The following is a 17862-nucleotide window of genomic DNA, read 5'->3' as shown; positions in this document are numbered from 1 at the left end:
TAAATGGGGGGGGGGCGGCTTATATGAGCCTCACGTGACCCGGCTCGCTTCTTGTCTGAAGACGCCAAGATGGCGGCGAGCAATTATTACGGATTCACGCATGGTGCCGGCCCGCAGTACAGGTAACTAACCCAGGGGACTGCAGCCGGGTCGCACAAGTCAAGGAGCCAGCGCTGAAACGCGTTGCGGTTTAGGGGGTTTCCTAGCTGACAGCTGCCGGGCAGAATAGGCCGCAGTCTGGGTAGTCGGATCTCTGTTTTGACATAGATCTGTGTTGCTGGTTGCTGTTAGAAACGACATACCACGGCGCTTCGCTGCACCGCGGCACAGGGACAATCGTTAAGAAAGGAAGAAAGAAAGTGTGATATTGTGGTGTTGTTCCAGGGGGGGGGAGGTTCTCTTCACGGGTGAACTTGCAGAAGAACCGCCCTTCTTTCTCGCAGGATAACATCAAGCAAAATGGCGGTGGGAGGGTGCATTATTGCCCCGAGGGGGGTCGGGGTCAGGGTAAGGGTAGGAGGGTAGGAGGGTAGGGGGGTAGGGGGGGGCTACGTCCACTGTGCAAACAGGGAGCAGTTTTAGTTTAACGAGACCAAAATTGCACGCTAAAATTGTAAATCTTGCAGGAAGGCTGTGTACACAGAATGCACGTTTTGCAAACAATTGCATTGAGTTCTGCCATGATGGTGCAAGTCGTTATCTGTTGTAATTTAATTGATCTGCAGAGATAAGGGAAAGCTGAGCCTTTTTGTACTTTAGAAGGATGTCTGTTTTTTGCATTTATTTGAGGTAGTTTTTTTTTTTTTTTTTTTGCAGCTAGGCTTAAAAGCAGATTTATGCAAGAAATGCAAAGTGTTTTTTTTTCCTCTGATCAGTGGAGAGGTTTAGAGTGAATAGCAGTACGCTCTTACATTTTCATAAAAATAAGTGCGTGTGCAACAATTTTGGTAATAACTGCTTCATTGATTGATAAAAAATACAACTGTTGCTGTGCGTAGTTTGCCTTTGTAGGCACTTGATTTAAAAAAAAATAAAAAATAAATAGCTGCATTTTATTCTAGAATATCAGGAAAGGCCATATAGTTCTCATATGTGCCAGTCTAAAGTTGTGGCCTGGTTTGTTTTTTAATGGAAGGTGATTGTGTACATTGTTTTGTGTGCTCGGAGGAGGAGGGAGGGGCGGTGTTGCACAAGTGGGATGCAACACCATTGACAGTAAGGAGTCTGCCAATGCTTGACAAATTCAGCACTAGCCATGGTAATAGCTTTTTAACCAGCTACCTGTGGAGAGAGAGAAGCTGTTGAGTGGTTGTAATGCTGTTGAAGCTGACACCTTGGGATCCTTCAAGAAGCTGCTTGATGAGATTCTTCGATCAATAAGCTACTAAAAACCAAACAAGCAAGATGGGCCGAATGGTCTCCTCTCGTTTGTAAACTTTATTATGTTCTTATGTTGTTTTTTGTTTCCATCCCTCATCTAAAAGTGGCTTTAGAATTTTGTTAATTGTGATGGCTTTGGTCTGTGCGGGTTAATAAGTTCTAGTTTAAGGCACAGTTTGTATCCTGACTCAAGACAAGCCAAGCAAGCTGTGAATAGATTGTGAAGTGGGGATGTTTTCATACATTGTTTGTGTGACTGCACCCTGGTTCTGGAGAAGTGCTGATTGTTAGACACACTGTAATTGCCATATAACTGCGTGCTTTTAGTTATTGCAGGATGGTTCAAAAGCTGGTGTGGTTCACATCATCGGGCATTGCTTTCGCGTTGTGCACCCTAAGATGTGTTGGCACAGTTAAACAGGTTGTTGGTCGTACCATACTCAACCCCACAGTTTACTCCTCTTGCTACCAGCCAAGCTTCATTGCTTTGATTTTTTTTGTTTTACTCCTGTGATGCCTTATGTTCAGACCTTACACAGATTAACCTGTTTTCTATCACTTCTCTTAATATCATACCCCGTTTATTATTATGAATATTCAAAAACCACTCCATGCACCACAGGTTCTTTGAGAAATGACCTCTGCTAAAATCATCTCACAAACCCGTTTACTGTCACGTTTGGTGCAGCCTGTCAAACGCTGCGCTTTACCAAAACCACAAGATCCAATTAATTTCCAACGCAACTAACAACCAATAATCATCTCGGCTAATTAAACTGAAATTTTGTGCAGCCTGTCAGGCTCTGCGTGGGCAGACTTAAAGGGAGACAGTTCAGTTACAAAACACCAATGTCACCAAGTTTCTTTAACATCACCAGTCTTCTACAAGGAACGTGAACCTGTTATCAATTAAAGTCAGTTTTGCTATGCAACTCATCTTTCTCCAGTCCTGTCCGAAAACACGCCAGATGCTGTACCACACCTGGAATACATTTCGTTGTCCATTCACCATCTGTTCCCCAGATATAATGCATAACCCACATATTCTCACCCATTTGGTTGCTTTCATCCCTGTAGAGCTGATAGGTTTCTGAAGTACAGTGGTCTGGTTTTATTATAACAGCTCTGACTGTTGTATCTGTGAGCCTGATGAAAGAAATGAAATTAATCTTAATTAATTAAGAGGCTACTTCATATACACAGACACTACACAGATTAAACAGAAAATGTTCTTCCCACTGAAAGCTGAAATATTCTGCTTGCTGGAAGTGCATGGACATGGAAGACTCGTATTGGTGGTGGAGTGGACCACCCTTTGTTTTTCTTTGCGCTTGAGCTGCATGTGACTAATGCAAAAAAAAAAAAAATATTTTCCCACTTTAAACCTCAGGGTGCCCCAAATGCATTTTGTAACACTAGCCTTGATTTCTAAGTCTGGGACCAACAGACTTGTTGTCCTGTTTGTGTTTTACATAACCTGCCCGTTATCGGTTCTGGAAATGCAGTGTGCCAGTGAAGTTTGTGGTGCTTTGCAGCATCCCTGGTGCGAGAACTCCCTGCCTCGGGGACAATTTCATCAATGATGCAGGATTGTGTTTGGGACAATAAGTTTGCCCTCGGTTTTTAGAGAATGAGTAATTGGACAATGATTACTGGTTCCCACCTGCGCTTCAGTTTTGTTTGTTGTTCACTAGGAACTTTTTCTCGAACTCATTTCACAATGAAATGTTACAGTAACACCTGTGAATGAAGCTGAAATGTAGACTTATCTAGATTAAAAAAAAAACATTGCAAAAAAGCAATTATTCATAATTATCCATATTGCACATGGTACCTTTTTTTTAATACATCTGCATGATGAAGGCACGGGGAATTTTGAATGCGCCAACTTTTATGTTAATCCTCCAGGGAATTGTATGTCACATTTTATGACCTGGCAGAGCTGGTTTTCTTTAAATGAGGCTGCCATGGAAACCACTGGAGAACAGAGTCTGCAGTGGCACACGTTGTGTAAAAGAGAAATCACTCCATGATCCTCAAAATGTCATCTTCATTGGAAGATTAAACATTTTTGTAGTTTTTGTTTGTGGTACAGCAGAAACCCCTTTTTTTTTTAATATTAACTGCTCTGGGGAGGTGGAAAAAGTTTGGATTAAAAGTTTAGATTGGTGGACTGCAGATTATTAAGAGGGGGCTCTATACCCAAGTTTGTTGCATGTACACCATGGCTAATCAAGCTCAGAGTAAAACCTGGAATGGGCAGACCTGCTATACAGTCTTATTTCCATCAGTGTTAACCTGACGCTGCTTTTTTCTTCACCCTCTCTCACCCCTCTGCAGCACACAGCCTGTTACTGCCTACTCCCACCCGACAGCGGCGAGCTATGCGGTCCAGCCGGCTCCCGGCATGGCCCATGCAGTGACCGCCTCGTACGCCCCTGCGGCGGCCCAGTCTGCCAGACCAGTGGCATCCGGCGCCTACCAGGGCTACCAAACCCATACGGGGGCAGAGTATGTGTATGGAGCCCGTCAGCTGGAAGCCACGCCGCCGCCACCACCACAGCCCACAACAGCACAGCAGACGTACCAGGTCTATACAGCAACGGTCAGTCCGTTCAATATCTCTCTTAATCAACTGCATGACTTTTTTAAATGAATGATGTAATCCCCATACCGGAGTATCAGATCTTCCAGTAGTTCTTACCGATGGTGATATGGAAGAACTGTCTTTTTGAGTGTATGCACTACAGTGTTTTTTTTTTGATAGCTGACCTGATTAAACTCAAAACTTTGCTTTTAATTTTGAGTATAGCCACGTTGAATTGAGTTTGACCGTGAAAGTGAACTGTGCTTACGAGGGGCTTTCATAAACCCGCCAGTGCACAGAATTAAAGGTTTCTTATGAAACCTTTTAATAGGACCAACTGTGCATGGTGTAAATGATAGCCCATGCTTAGGCAATAGTGCCCTGACATATTGCACGGTTTTAGGCTTCCGTACATAGAAAAACATTTATATATTTTGAGTACTTGCCCATGTTCTGTCGCTTCGTTTCTTTTAATGTGATCTGCAAGGGTAATAAAGTTTGGTCATTTGGATTGTCCCCAAATGATTCGCCGAAAATTTTGCGTTCATACATAACGCTGTAATTACGGTAATGGTTGAAACCAGCAAAAGCATCGCTTTACTTTTGAATCCCACTTAATTGCATATCTACTCCCTGGAACAATTGAACTGTCAAGGGCTGTTACTCAGCTTGTACAAAACACAAACCAGCATTTTGTGTTGCAATTTACTGCTGTACTTATTTGCTCCATGTCTGTTTTTTGTCCCCCCCCCCCCCCCCCCCACCACCACCACGTATTTACTCATATTAGTCAAAATACTTTTTTTATTTTGCAGGATAACTATAGCTATGGAAGGGCTACAGCTGCCAGTAATTATGAGAATAAGCAGTACTATCTGGCAGCAGCAACCCAGGTGCAGCACACGCCTACAGAAGCGTACTACCAGTCAGGTGGGTTACTGGGAATCCTGGCTGGGGTCCTTAGGTGGTATAAAGCCCCTCAAGGTTTATACATCTGGTTTCCAGACTGGAGCTCAGTCTGGAAAGGCATGATATTACAATATTGTCAAACTCCTGGCTTTTGGGGCATAGCATATTGGCGCCTTTGACCCCCAGTGCTGGCAATCAAATTTTACGTTTTGAATGCAAGCAAAAAAAAAAGATAAAATACATAACCCTTCGATGGCAGCCCTTATTTTGTCTTCATGCTTGTTGCCCAGTCTTGTGCGGGGCAGCTCAGCGTCTAGGTGGGTAAAGATTCAAGGGCTGATCCTCGCTTTGTGTGTTGCAGGTGTGAAAGGGGGTTACAGTCAGGCCAGCAGTGGCTACAGCCAGCCTCCTCCTCAGAGACCAGTCACAGCTTTAAAGCCCATTGCCCCAGCCAGCGCCGTTTCAACCAGCTATAATATCTACCCCGTGTCCACCAGCGTACAGCAGTCTCCAGCCCCAACCTCCATCTCCTACGCTCCCAGCTCTTCCTACAGCTCCACCGTCCCAACCTCCTACTCTGGTAAGAAGGGTTAGTCTCCCTTTTATTTATTGGCTTATTTATTTTCCCATTCATAAATATTCTGTCTGTCCTAGATGTACAGACAAACCTGTATGGCAACCAACCAGCTGTAGTAAGTGCTTCAAAGAAGGCACCCCTCAATCAAATGCCATTTTACAGGACAGGATTTTTAAAGCTCCTGTACTGGCATGCACAAAATAAGTGTGTCTGTACCAAATTTATAGGGATGGAGAGAAGACTCCTATTGCATAGAAGTTTCACCCATTCCAGCTTTAATACAAGCTTGATTAGCCATAGTGTGGTGTGTGACAAGCTCAGGTGTGTCTTATTTAACTCTTAGTCAAACCAGGAATGGATCAAACCACTATGGAATGGGAGTTTTGTTTTCATCCCTTGATTTGGGATTTTTAGGATATGTGGGGACATTTTTTTTTTTTCTCATGTAGCTTCCTCTCAAGGATGAATTTCTAGTACAATTATTTTTGCAACTCTAGCATGCTATTTGCTGCTGTGCTTGTTCTGGTGGTTAAATTGTTAAAATGGAAGGTACAAATTCAATATTTTCTTTAAAGGTTCATCTTATTTTCTGTTGAAGTTTGAGAAAGTCTTCTAGCCTGAAAAGGTTATTCTAGTTGGTCAGTGTTCTTTTTAATTAGCATTGCTTCATATAACACCATCGAGTGTTTTATGGTTATGGATGATGCACAGCTAACATTTCTGCCTACATAAATCTTTTTGACAGGCTCTAGCTATTCCAGCTACAACACCAGTGGCTACACATCCACCCCCTCCTATTACCAGCCTGCTCAACAGCAGCACCAGCACCAGCAGCCTCCCCCACAGCAGCACACGCAACCACAGCCCCCAAAACAGCCTACCAACGCCACCTGGAGCAATGCAGGGAGCAACGTCATCACCACGCCCACTCTCACAGGCAACACCTATAAGAAACCCATCTTCCAGAACAAGATTCAGAAGCCCAAGGGTCCACCCAAACAGCCGCAGCTCCACTACTGTGACATCTGCAAGATCAGCTGTGCCGGTCCACAGGTGTGTGTCAGCAAGCTTGAAACTGTTCATTTATAATATCTGCTGCATACAAAGAAACCTGCGGTGATCTGATCTAAAGCTGGAGCTGCACAAACCACACAAGTGAGGATCTGTGGTCTTGATTGGGCTAAGTTAGAGAAGAGAAACGGTTTATTCGATTTGACCCTGGTGAGGGCCACGGCGTTGTTTTTGGGCTAATTTAACTTTCCTGTTTAAAAAGTTGAAGAAACTGCTGCTTGCACTGATTCGCTGCTTTCCTCAAAGCTGCGGTCAACTTCGCCTCTGCGGAGAGCTTCACTTGGCTTGACCCTCGCCTAATAGACCATTTTCTAATAGCCATTGCGCTGACTGTCTCGTGCCTTTCCCTTGCAGACCTACCACGAGCATTTAGAGGGCCAGAAGCACAAGAAGAAAGAGGCAGCCCTCAAGTCTGGGAACCAGGCGAACAATGGGCCACGCGGTGTGCAGACACAGCTCCGATGTGAGCTCTGTGACGTGTCCTGCACTGGCGCAGACGCCTATGCAGCGCACATCCGGGGAGCCAAGCACCAAAAGGTACACCCTGCAGTTTTTGGGGGCAGTGGCAGAAATGCATTGTAGTCTTGCTTGCAGTTTTGCCTCAAGTTTTGTTATCTTGCGTGTTGGCTGGTTCACCAAATCTTTCAAATAGGCAGATTTCATTTGGGGAACTGGTTGTTCTTGTATCAAGAAGGGGAATAGAATTTGAAATAGAATGTGGAATTGAAGATGATTGTAAGCTGTAACTGTCAAGATGTTTTTAACCGTTTTGTGTTCCCCTCTTTTTAGGTTGTGAAGCTGCACACCAAGCTTGGGAAGCCCATTCCCTCCACTGAGCCTGTGATGGTAAACTCTGCCCCAGTTACCACCACGACCACGGCCAGTAAACCAGCTCCCTCCACCACCTCCCACACTGTGGCCCCGCCCAAACCCACCGCCGTCACGACCAGCAATGCCACCAAACCCCCGGCCACCGCCAAGAAGCCCGTCACCCCTAAGATCACCTTTGTTGGTACATCTTGAAGGTTTTATTTTCACAGCACTGATGAGCTGCTCTGTTGCGATAAATTATTCTGACAGATTCTTAAACTGTCAGCTTCAACCTGCTTTGTTTTCCACACCAGTCCATGTGGCAAGCAGTATACATTTGTCTACCCCATAATGTCCTTGCAAGATGTTTTCACTCCTCTAAGATTAAAAAAAATTATAATAATAATTCTCAATGGCCGTTAGGAGGAATGTGAGTGTATGGTAATACACTGTGTGCATCAGGTTATTTCTGGTCATTGTGTTCAATAAAAACTCAATCTAAGACTCCTCATGGATTTTGTTTCCTGATCCATGTAGGTGCTAACAAGCCTGCCACCATGGTACCAAAGGTGGTGCCGGTGAAGTCACCAGCACCAGCTACAGAGTCGCACAGCGATCTCGAAGACGATGGGGATGGCTGTGGGGGGCAGGGTGATGTGCAGCCTGTTGGACACGACTATGTGGAGGAGGTATGAGACTGCAAGGGGGGAGGGTAGAGGGCTTTGGGATTGTTTTTGTAATGTACAGCTGTGGCCAAAAGTTTTGTATCACCCTGTAGAATTAACAAATTCTGATTCGAACGAAGCCTGCTGAATAACGTTACGTTAACATATTGAATTGCGCACCGCTTTGTAGCTTTCCAAATACTTAGTGAAAGGCTGACAAATTGAAATGCGACCTTTTTGAAGTCTAACATGAAATGCTGTACTACTGTTATGGCTTTTGGTAGACTTGCAATGTCATGTTGTAGTTTCTTTGATTACATGATAAGAGAAAATCTAAACTTTTATTTTTCAAATGGTCTCAATCCTAAAATTTTAGGTGATGCAAAACTTTTGGCCACAGCTGTATTGTGGGTGTAAAGGTTATAGATTTTAATACTTGATTATATTAACTGATTTACAAACGCTAGCTTTCAAAGCACATTCAGGTTCAAGTGGACTTTTAACAGATGTTGTTTGTTTACATTTTCCATATCTGAGGAATTGAGTGGAGAGAGAACTGTAGTCCTGAATCAGTATTTTGATCTTTTTTGATTCTGAAATCAGCATTTGCTGGCGACTAGATCAGAAGGTTGAGTAAGAAATGTACATGTTATATTTTATGCCTGGTCTCAGGGTTGCCGTTGGCAGTTCCTTGCAAGGCCTTCATTTTGATATAGTTTGGGTGTGTGTTCTGGGGGGGGGGGTGGTACTAGGGTGGTATTTTACATGCTCAGATTTGCATTTGAAACCTAGACCTTGCAATAGCTCTGGAGGTTTTAGCAAACACTCAAGTTGGTTTCTGCTTTGATCTAAACAAAGGCTGTCTTTCAGGTGTGTAACGATGAAGGCAAAGTGATCCGGTTCCACTGCAAGCTGTGTGAATGCAGCTTCAACGACCCCAATGCTAAGGACATGCATCTCAAGGGGCGTCGCCACAGGCTGCAGTACAAGGTAAGGGCTTGTAGGTGAGAGCAGACTGGAGTCAAGGAGCAGCACTGTTGGGGCTAGTTTAGGTTGGCTTGAGTACATGTGAGATTGTGTATATGCAGGATCCTGGCCATTAGGTGGCAGTCCAACAAAGCATTTTCACACTTTTCAATATTCTCTTCAAAGTGGTTTTGTCTCCAGATGGGACTTCGATGAATAGTTATGAGGTGAAGTTAAGGCAGACTAATTTTTTTTCACCTCCTGCATTGTATTGTCAAAAATCAGTGTATCACAGTTTACAAATGGGCAGCAGTGTTGAAAATCCAAGTTAAATACCGACAGCAACCCGTTTAAGCAGACTAGATTTGTTTTTGTTTTTCCTTTAAATTTAAGCAGGAGTTTTGGAGAGAAGTCTTGTGTTAAAGTTGTGCATGAACTATCTCTCTCTCCTCTCCCTTGCACGCTCTCTCTCTCTCCTCTCCCTTGCATGGTCTTTCTCTCAATCTCTCTCATTCTCACACTCTCTCCCTCCCTCCCTCCTGTAGAAGAAGGTGAACCCTGAGCTGCCGGTGGAGATCAAGCCCAGTAACCGAGCCCGTAAGCTTCAAGATGGCAAGATGAGGAAGCAGAAGGCGGTTCTGAAGAGGCGGAGGGACGATGAGCAGCACTGGCACATGGAGATGGGGTCAGTCTGCCCCAGGAGGGGACTAGCATGGCTAAGAATGGCCGTCACCTGTGAATAAAACGTACCGTGCTGGAACAAAAAATTGTTCAAAATTCAAATGGATAGTCTATTTAATTAGTTTTGTGTGTGTCAGTATCATATTACAGTAATGAAATGGTACCCCTATGAGATTACCTAATGCATTTTATTTGAGTAAAACACTGTACTGTAGAATGTGTGTTTTCTTGGCATGATCTATTGATACTGGCAATCGTAAGTTATATTATAGGAAACGAATATGAACATGGTCATTTTGCACCTCATGTTTCAAGCAGTTGATCGAATATTTGTCCCAGCACTAAAAAAAAAAAAAAAGTATTTTTTTTTCATTTTATAAGAAACAAAGTATAAAATGCATTAAGTGCTAAGTTTAGTAAATCTGTTCTTGATGATTGATACAGGCATACCTTCATTCAATCATTCTAGGATGATTAGAAAATAAGTTTACCACCATATCATTGATGTGGTAAACTCACTTTCTAATCACCCTGTGTTTTATATTTGGAAGGTCATCTTGCAGTTTGCTCGCTCTGTCGTGTGCTTCCTTTCCACAGTGCTTTAAGATTAGAAAAGCAGTTTAACTGCATTTTATTAATTGCTGTTTCTTTTCATTACAAAGTCTGGGTGGTTTTCCCAGCAGGCGCTATGAAGAGGAGATGTACTGGAGGCGGATTGAGGAAGAGCAGCTGTACTGGGGGGAGCGAAGGATGGCACCCCCTCCCCCTTTAATGGGGCGACCCGGCATGCCGGTCCCCCCTCTTCTGGTGCGTACCACTATCAGATTAAAATGACCTGCAATGTTCAGTATTACAAGCTTGACCTAAGGTCAGTTCAGTGGATGTGTGTAACTTGCTGTAATATGTAAACCTTGATTGCAGGCTTGATGGTAAAATTAAAAGGTAAGAGTAGCAAGACTGATTTGTACAATAGGAGTGCCAATTAAACATATTGGTAAGATACTGTCCGTGTCACTTAGTATATGTGCCGTTAATACATGCATTGAAGGAGGAAGTTTTATTGTAGTGCATTTATGTGAAAAATGTATTTTGAATTGCCTGCACCTTTCAAAATGGTTTTAATGGGAAAGCAGTGCAGTCCTGCTGGTGTGCTAAAAGGGCCTGGTTTTATTAGCTCTTCTCCCCCAAGCCCACCCGGCGCCCAGACTCTTCCGACGACCGTCACATCATGGCGAAGCACTCGACTATCTACCCCGTGGAGGAGGAGCTGCAGGCTGTGCAGAACATCGTCTCGCACGCGGAGCGCGCGCTCAAACTCGTCTCGGACTCCCTGCTAGAGAAAGAGGACGACCCCGACAAGAGGCAAGTTAAGCCTGAGGGACTGGGGAGGCAGTGTGAGCTGAAGCATTAGGTGACCTGCTAGAGGTTGGGGAGCTGAGTCTAGTAATTTTTGAGCCGAGTGGTTAGGAAGCAGTGTGGAGCCAAGGGCTTTTGTGTGTGGTTAAGCTGAGGGACTGGGAGGCAGTGTGCTTTGTGGGGGAGGTTAGAGCTCAGGGACTAGAAGTATCAGTTGATTTGTGATAGATTGACCATCATACCCCACTCCCCCCCAGCAAAACAGACTGCCGTGTGCTAAAGGGCGTGATGCGTGTCGGGATCCTTGCCAAGGGTCTTCTGCTTCACGGGGACAGAAACGTGGAACTCATCCTGCTGTCTGCTAAGAAACCCACTGTGTCCCTGCTGCAGAAGATAGCAGAGCTGCTGCCTAAACAGCTGCGGGTAAGAGAGCAGCTCTTCACTGGTGACACACCACCCACAGACCCTGAGCGTCGAATCTGAGTTTTAAACTGTCGAGTCCACATAGACTGGGGGAATCTTTTAAACTTCATAGCAGTAAGCGTTGTGTTCAGGTGTTTACTGTGCTGCTTGGGTGCATGTGAGCTTTCCTTGTATCTTGGCTTATAGTAAAAGCTCAAATTACTCAAAACTGCAGTGCAAATTGGGACTTATTTGTCCACGTCTTTTAAAGTGTTATTTGCTTTGTGTTGATTCTCTGTGGGGGTGGGGAGACAAGTATTAGATTACATTATCTGTACTCTTTAGAAACAGATTGTTCATTTGGTTTCTAGGTCTCGAAATATTAGATGTTGAATCTGATAAAAAAAAAAAAAAAAAGTACCCTCATTATTATTGAAATTATGCACCAGCTCCATATATGGAAATTTTTTTTCCCTCATCTGGATTCTGCTAAGTTTTGTGGTCAGTTTCACTTCTTCTTTATCAAAAAACTGCAGGCTTAAGAGGAAAAGGCTATAGGAATTCTCCCCTAGCAAGGATAACGCAAACTGGTTTCACAACACAGGGCTTCATTTTGCAGTTGCAGGATGCTTTTAACAAAAACACTGGGCATGCATTCCCATATGGCGTGTTGGACACCTCTATTGAAGTGGTTTCCAACAGCCTGTTTAATTTTTTTTTGCTTTGCAGAGTCTAATAGCACGCTCAGCCTCTCTAATAGCTAGTTAGCTTATTCTATACATTGGACAGTACTGATTTTAAAGCTTGATTTTGTACTGGGTTGAAACAAACACCTGGACTGGATCTCCAAGGACTGGGAGGGGAGAAGGAAACTACTCCTTTGCCAACTACAACTTTTTATGCCCTGGGAGCATCATTTAATATGTGTGGGAGCAGTGTAGAAGTACTTTTCTAGTGACAAGTTTAAATGTCCACCTGCTGCTGTCTTTGCAGTCAAACTATTAAAATGAGCCTGTGGTCAAAGAAGGATCTAAAGGAGAAGGCGATGCTATTTATGTTGATCGGTTTCCATAACTGGCAGTGCAAACATACTTCCTTCAGACGAGGTGTAAAACTGCGTGACCTGAGTGTTCAATTCCTTTTGTGCTGGAGATGAGTAAAAACAGCAGATCACAACACTGAGTCAACTCCTCACTCCCAGTTCATAGGTGGGATCTCAATTCATGCACAGCGGTCGCCAGGTATTGGCTATTTTCTGTGAACGCTGTCTTTCACATCTGATTGGGTGTGGACATTTTAAACCCTGGTGGCTTATGCTTCAGTGTTGTAATTTTGGTTTTTACTCCACTTGTTTACTGTTGGGTGGTTTCAAGGATTCGTATCGCCACTACTGGGCAGCGACCATGTCGTCTGCAGAGAGAGATGGAGCCAGCGGTTTTCGGTTCCCCGGCTGCTGTTTTCTAGATTCTTGCATGAACTAATCTAGAATATTGCAAGCTCTGGGTACCCCCTTTGCCCCACCGATTTATTTCTGATATTTTCTGTTTCACTAAGCAAGGAATACAAGCTCAAAAGCCTGTGTGTGTGGTTTTTTTAAAAAAAAAAAAACATTTGTATTGTTTTTGCAGTCTCGTTAAAATTTTGCAGACTGCTGCTCTTTACATTCTACACCCGTGGTACTACTTGGCAGTGTGAAATCTGACTTCCAGTGTGATTTGATTTAAAACTATTTCCCTCTGGGATTTATGTCCCTGAAATGAGGCTGTGCAGTTTCTATCAACCAGTTCTCACCCCCCCCCCCCCCCCCATATAAAAAAAAGTCAGATTTATCCCTATTTTGTACACCCTGTAGACTGTGTAATTGAGTGTCCTTTTAACCGGCAGACGTTTTCGGAGGAACAGTGTGAGGTGGTGGCTCGTCCCGAGGAGGCCAGCATCGTGATTTGTTCAAGCAAGGAACCTCAAATGCAGGTCACCATCTCTCTCACGTCGCCACTGATGAGGGAGGACAGTGCCACTGAGAAGGACGAAAAGGCAGGAGACAAGGCGGCTGAGAAAGGTTAGAGGAGCCACGCTTTTAGTCCACTGCACTGTGTCCCTCTCGCTTCAGAATCCGAAGCAAAACTAAAACTAAAAAAAAAAAAAAAAAAAAAAAAAAAGGAAATTGGCTGGATTATTATTTTATATAACCCTAAGTAGTTCCTTATTTTTATTTAAAGCAGGGATCTCTGACCTTTCTGCGTCCCAGTGGCAAATGTTACTCCACTATTAGGCAGGGATTGTCTTCTGGGTGTGCAGTGGAAACTTGAGGGAGGCTGGGGGTGGAGGGGTGTGAATGTGGTTGACCTAAAGGCTGTTTGTCAATCTCAAACATGAGCCCATGTTAATGCTGTTGTTTTAATCTCTCAATCATGAGGTAAGTAGACAAATGATTAGATTAACCCCCCCCCCCCCCCCCCCCCGGCCATCTGATTTTACCAAAATTTAATTGTGGATCCAATGCACTCAATTTATTAAATTCCAAATTCAGTTAAACATCTTTAGTGTCCAGTAGAATGGTGTCCCGAGTGTGGGGAATAACTGTAAGAAACTTTAAATTCGATCAAATAAAGATCTCTTGACATCCTAATTTAAATATCTACCATACTGGACGCAAGCACTTTTTTTCCTTAAGTGCCACGATTCACACTTCATGTGGTAATGCCTTTTTGTCTGCATATGCAATGTGGTGCATAGTTTGGAAAACTCTTTGTATATTGAAGAAGAATGTCGCAGTCTTTAGTCCAAGTTGCAGTCTTCCATTTCAGGACCCTGATGCTGTAAAAAAAAGAAAGGATCTGCTGGCTATTTGCCTTTTGTATAAGTTTTATTAAATTGTTCATGTTCCCAACACAGCCGCTGCAGTTGAATCTCACTGGTCAGGTTTCTGTAGTTCAACCCTTTTTGGTTTAGTTCCTACCCTCACTTGTGTGCAAGTCACAATTTAGCATGTTTTAGCAGTGAATGAGCAAAACCAATATCCTCAAGCCTTTTGTGCAATCAGAAATTGAAGTACAGATTTCCCAATTTTTTTTTTTTTTTTAGCCTTAGGACTCCACTGAACAAACATAAATCCTTGTCCTCGTCCCTACTGTGGCTTGAATGTGAAATCGGGAACCCAAGGTGCTGTCGCTGTTTGCACCAAGTTAGACGTTCCCGTGTTTTTCTCCCCCCCCCCACTCTCCCCAGGAACTCTAGCATCTGAGCCTGATCCTTCGGACGTCCTGAACAAACAGAAGTGCCTGGATTCGCTCGCTGCCCTCCGTCACGCCAAGTGGTTTCAGGTAAGGGTACCCAGACAGTCATTTATTTAAACTTTGCAAACATGGAAACTTGCCTTATTCCCGTTGATGGGACATATGTGGTCTGTGAAGGATGCTTGATTTATTTTGGGCAAGGTGGAATTATCAGCCTTAATCGCTTCTGTGATCTTCTTGGCAGTTCCACTGTTCCAGTTGCATGCAACATTTTATACACTTGGTTAATGGTTTCCAGTGTAATCCTTGTGCTTTTAGACTTGTCATCTTGAGAGAAACGGATACACAATTGCTTGTGCTCAAGCAGACAGGTGATTGGTTTGCTTATTGTCTTGGTACATACTGGAGTCTCCCTTTTTTTTCATGTCTTTGTTTTTTAGGCTCGGGCCAACGGCTTGCAGTCCTGTGTGATCGTTATCCGAGTACTTAGGGACTTGTGCCAGCGTGTGCCTACCTGGGGCTGTCTGCCTGACTGGGTAAGGACTTACTGTTTAGCTGTATCCAGGACCATGTCTTTTGGTATACTGGTGCAGATGCGAGTTGATCAGCTTTTGGTCTGCATTTTTGAGTAAGCTTGAGGTTTCATTATAAATGTTTCTCCCAAAACTGCAACAGCTGGATCAGGATCTGACTATTGTCCCACTCAGGCAGTGATTGTTGGTATTCCAAATCCAGAATTATCTAGGGATAATGGACTGCAGTCTATTTCCTTGTAGTGCCTTTTTGCAAGCTATAGTTCCAACTAGAAAGCAGAACTATTATAGCCTTCCATTTAAAATGACAGTGAGATCAGAGTGACGGTTCATTATTCTGTTACATAATTAAGTCAGCCCCTGTTTTTATATTGCATTGGGTGTTACTAGAGAGAGAAACTAATGCGGAAATCTGTTTTCTGTATAAATAGAACTATGAGTATTTTCTTGCTGTTAGATACTTCTAGGCAATTCCAGTCCTCGCCACTTTTCCGCCCCATGTGGCAATAGTCACATAATGTCTTCCAATTGGACTCCGAACAGCAGAATAATAGTTTTACTGTTCCTATTGCTTAAGAAAACTGCTTATTTTGATTTTATTAAAAGCAGGCAACGGTAGAACACAGGCTTGCTTCCAGTGTGTTAAGCAAGCCTCTCTGGTTTCTCCTGTAGGCAATGGAGCTGCTGGTTGAGAAGGCAATTAGCAGCGCGCCTGCACCCCTCAGCCCGGGTGAAGCCATGCGCAGAGTTTTAGAATGTCTAGCCACTGGGATTCTACTGCAAGGTTTGTATCTAGCATTGTACAAGTCCATGTAAACTTTTGTTAAGTGATCTGCAGGCGATACAGTAATCTGCACAGTTTAGCTTTATAAACGTGTGCCGAATGCAGCATTCTACAGAGATGCGCCTTGCAGAGGTTTGATTTTATTTCTGCAACACAGGCGGCCCTGGGCTGCTGGACCCTTGCGAGAAAGACCAAACAGACGCTCTGGAAAGTATGACCAGCCAGTCGAGGGATGACGTAACGGCCAGTGCTCAGGTACAATACACAGTGTTTTGATGCACCAGCTGCCTCAGGATTCAAGCACAAAGACTGGACCGTTGTGTGTTTTTAGTTTTTCCTATAGTCGATATTGTAATAAGTGACATATTCTAAAAAAGTTAATCGGAAACCTTTTTGTTAACGCGTTCAGCGTCTGCAAACCCTGATTCATTTATAACACACCTCTTGAAAAGGTGTCTCCCTAGATGTGTCAAGCGACGATTAACGGTTTCGACCCCTGTCTCCTGTTTTTCTTAACAGCACGCTTTAAGATTACTGGCGTTCCGGCAGATTCACAAAGCCCTGGGGATGGACTCTCTGCCGACGCTCAAAGCCCGCACCAGCGCTCGCAACCGGAAACGAAGACTCGACACCAGCGAGACGGCCGACGGGGAAGAGGAGGAGAAGAAAGACAAAAAGGAAGACTCAGACGATGCCTAACCACTGTCCTAGCAACAACCGCTTGAAACAAAGAAGTTCACACAACTTTCATTTTATATATATATACTATATATATAATTTTTTTTTTTTTTAATCTGGACACAGTTAAAAATCACCCCTCCACCATCTACCCCCACTGTACCTTAATCCTCTTTTCTGGGAGGGTGGATTTGAGGGAGGAACTTTCATACCATCTAAACAAAATTTATGTTAAATTGGTTTAAAAAAAAAAAAAAAATATATATATATATATATATATATATATATATATATATATATTATATATGCTATATACTATATGCCACAGTAAGGTAACTCTGAAACGAACCATTGATATGAGAACTATACTTGTGAGCCCCTCCCAAACACTAATAAACTCCAAGGTTAAAATCCAAGGCTGTTTTTTCCAACGCACTTGTTAATTTTGAAGTCTTTTTCCTCTGTAAATCAGAAACCTCACTAGTAAAAGGCCAGTTTTGTTTTTACCGGTTTACAATTGAGCAAATATTTGAAAAAAAATAATTTTTATTTCTATTTTTTTAAACTTGCAAAGCTGTGGGTGCTGATGGGGGCTGGATGTTAGCAGCTCGTTGTAGCACAAGGCTTTTACCCTAACCTAGCTGGCAATTGGTATAATATATATAAAATATCTCTTAAGAACAGATTAAGAGGTCGTGTCAGCCTAAAGCATCAGTATTATGATTTTTATTACTGTGTTGGGTATCTTCCTTAGAAGGATGTGATGTCTGTTGCGTTCATACCAATTGCTGTGTTGCAAAGATGTGCGCCAAAAATATATATATATATATATATATATATATATATATATATATATCGAATAGATATATGCGAATGAAGGAGTCTTCTCTGGAATTCTAGACAGTTCAAGTAGGTGGTCTTCCCACACACACAGTCAGCTTACTTAGAGCAGATGGTACTTTCAAAACAGTAGTGTTGCCCTGTGACACTCTTCACAAGGAACAAGGGTGTGGGTGTGTAAGTCACATCTGTGGGATGTGTTGCTAGTTTGAAACACTCTTGGCCTTACTGAGCCTTGGCTACATTTTCCTTGCAAAATTAGCAAGGTTTTTGCCCTGCTCAGGTGTGCCAGAAGCTTGCAGTAAAATATTGGGTGACTCAAACTGCTATGTAATCAGAGTCTGCATGAGCTTGTGTAGCTGTTGACAGCTGGCACTGGCTGTGGGG

General features: G+C 43.3%; 1 protein-coding gene across 11 annotated transcripts; it reads left to right on the top strand.

Annotated features, from left to right (window-relative positions):
* The first annotated feature begins 39 nt into the window (after positions 1-39).
* Positions 40-16722, top strand: LOC121301446 (zinc finger RNA-binding protein-like). Of its 11 annotated transcripts, none has more exons than XM_041230848.1 (19): positions 40-122; positions 3721-3970; positions 4783-4897; positions 5238-5465; positions 6199-6506; positions 6879-7061; positions 7314-7536; positions 7872-8023; positions 8870-8989; positions 9511-9650; positions 10309-10453; positions 10821-11008; positions 11260-11425; positions 13289-13463; positions 14633-14727; positions 15081-15176; positions 15846-15957; positions 16115-16212; positions 16477-16722. In XM_041230848.1, exons 1-19 carry the CDS (start codon positions 70-72, stop codon positions 16654-16656), a joined length of 3027 nt encoding a protein of 1008 aa, XP_041086782.1. In that variant the 5' UTR covers positions 40-69; the 3' UTR covers positions 16657-16722. The 11 variants fall into 11 exon arrangements, with proteins under 11 accessions (XP_041086782.1, XP_041086787.1, XP_041086789.1 ...); XM_041230853.1 differs by having other exon boundaries at positions 3721-3985; positions 5238-5456; positions 10330-10453; positions 10836-11008; XM_041230855.1 differs by having other exon boundaries at positions 3721-3985; positions 5238-5456; positions 10327-10453; positions 10836-11008.
* Positions 16723-17862: the final 1140 nt, after the last annotated feature.

The sequence above is a fragment of the Polyodon spathula genome, chromosome 27 (assembly GCF_017654505.1).
Source record: "Polyodon spathula isolate WHYD16114869_AA chromosome 27, ASM1765450v1, whole genome shotgun sequence".
Classification (NCBI taxonomy): domain Eukaryota; kingdom Metazoa; phylum Chordata; class Actinopteri; order Acipenseriformes; family Polyodontidae; genus Polyodon; species Polyodon spathula.
This window is presented reverse-complemented; position numbering and strand designations above follow the sequence as displayed.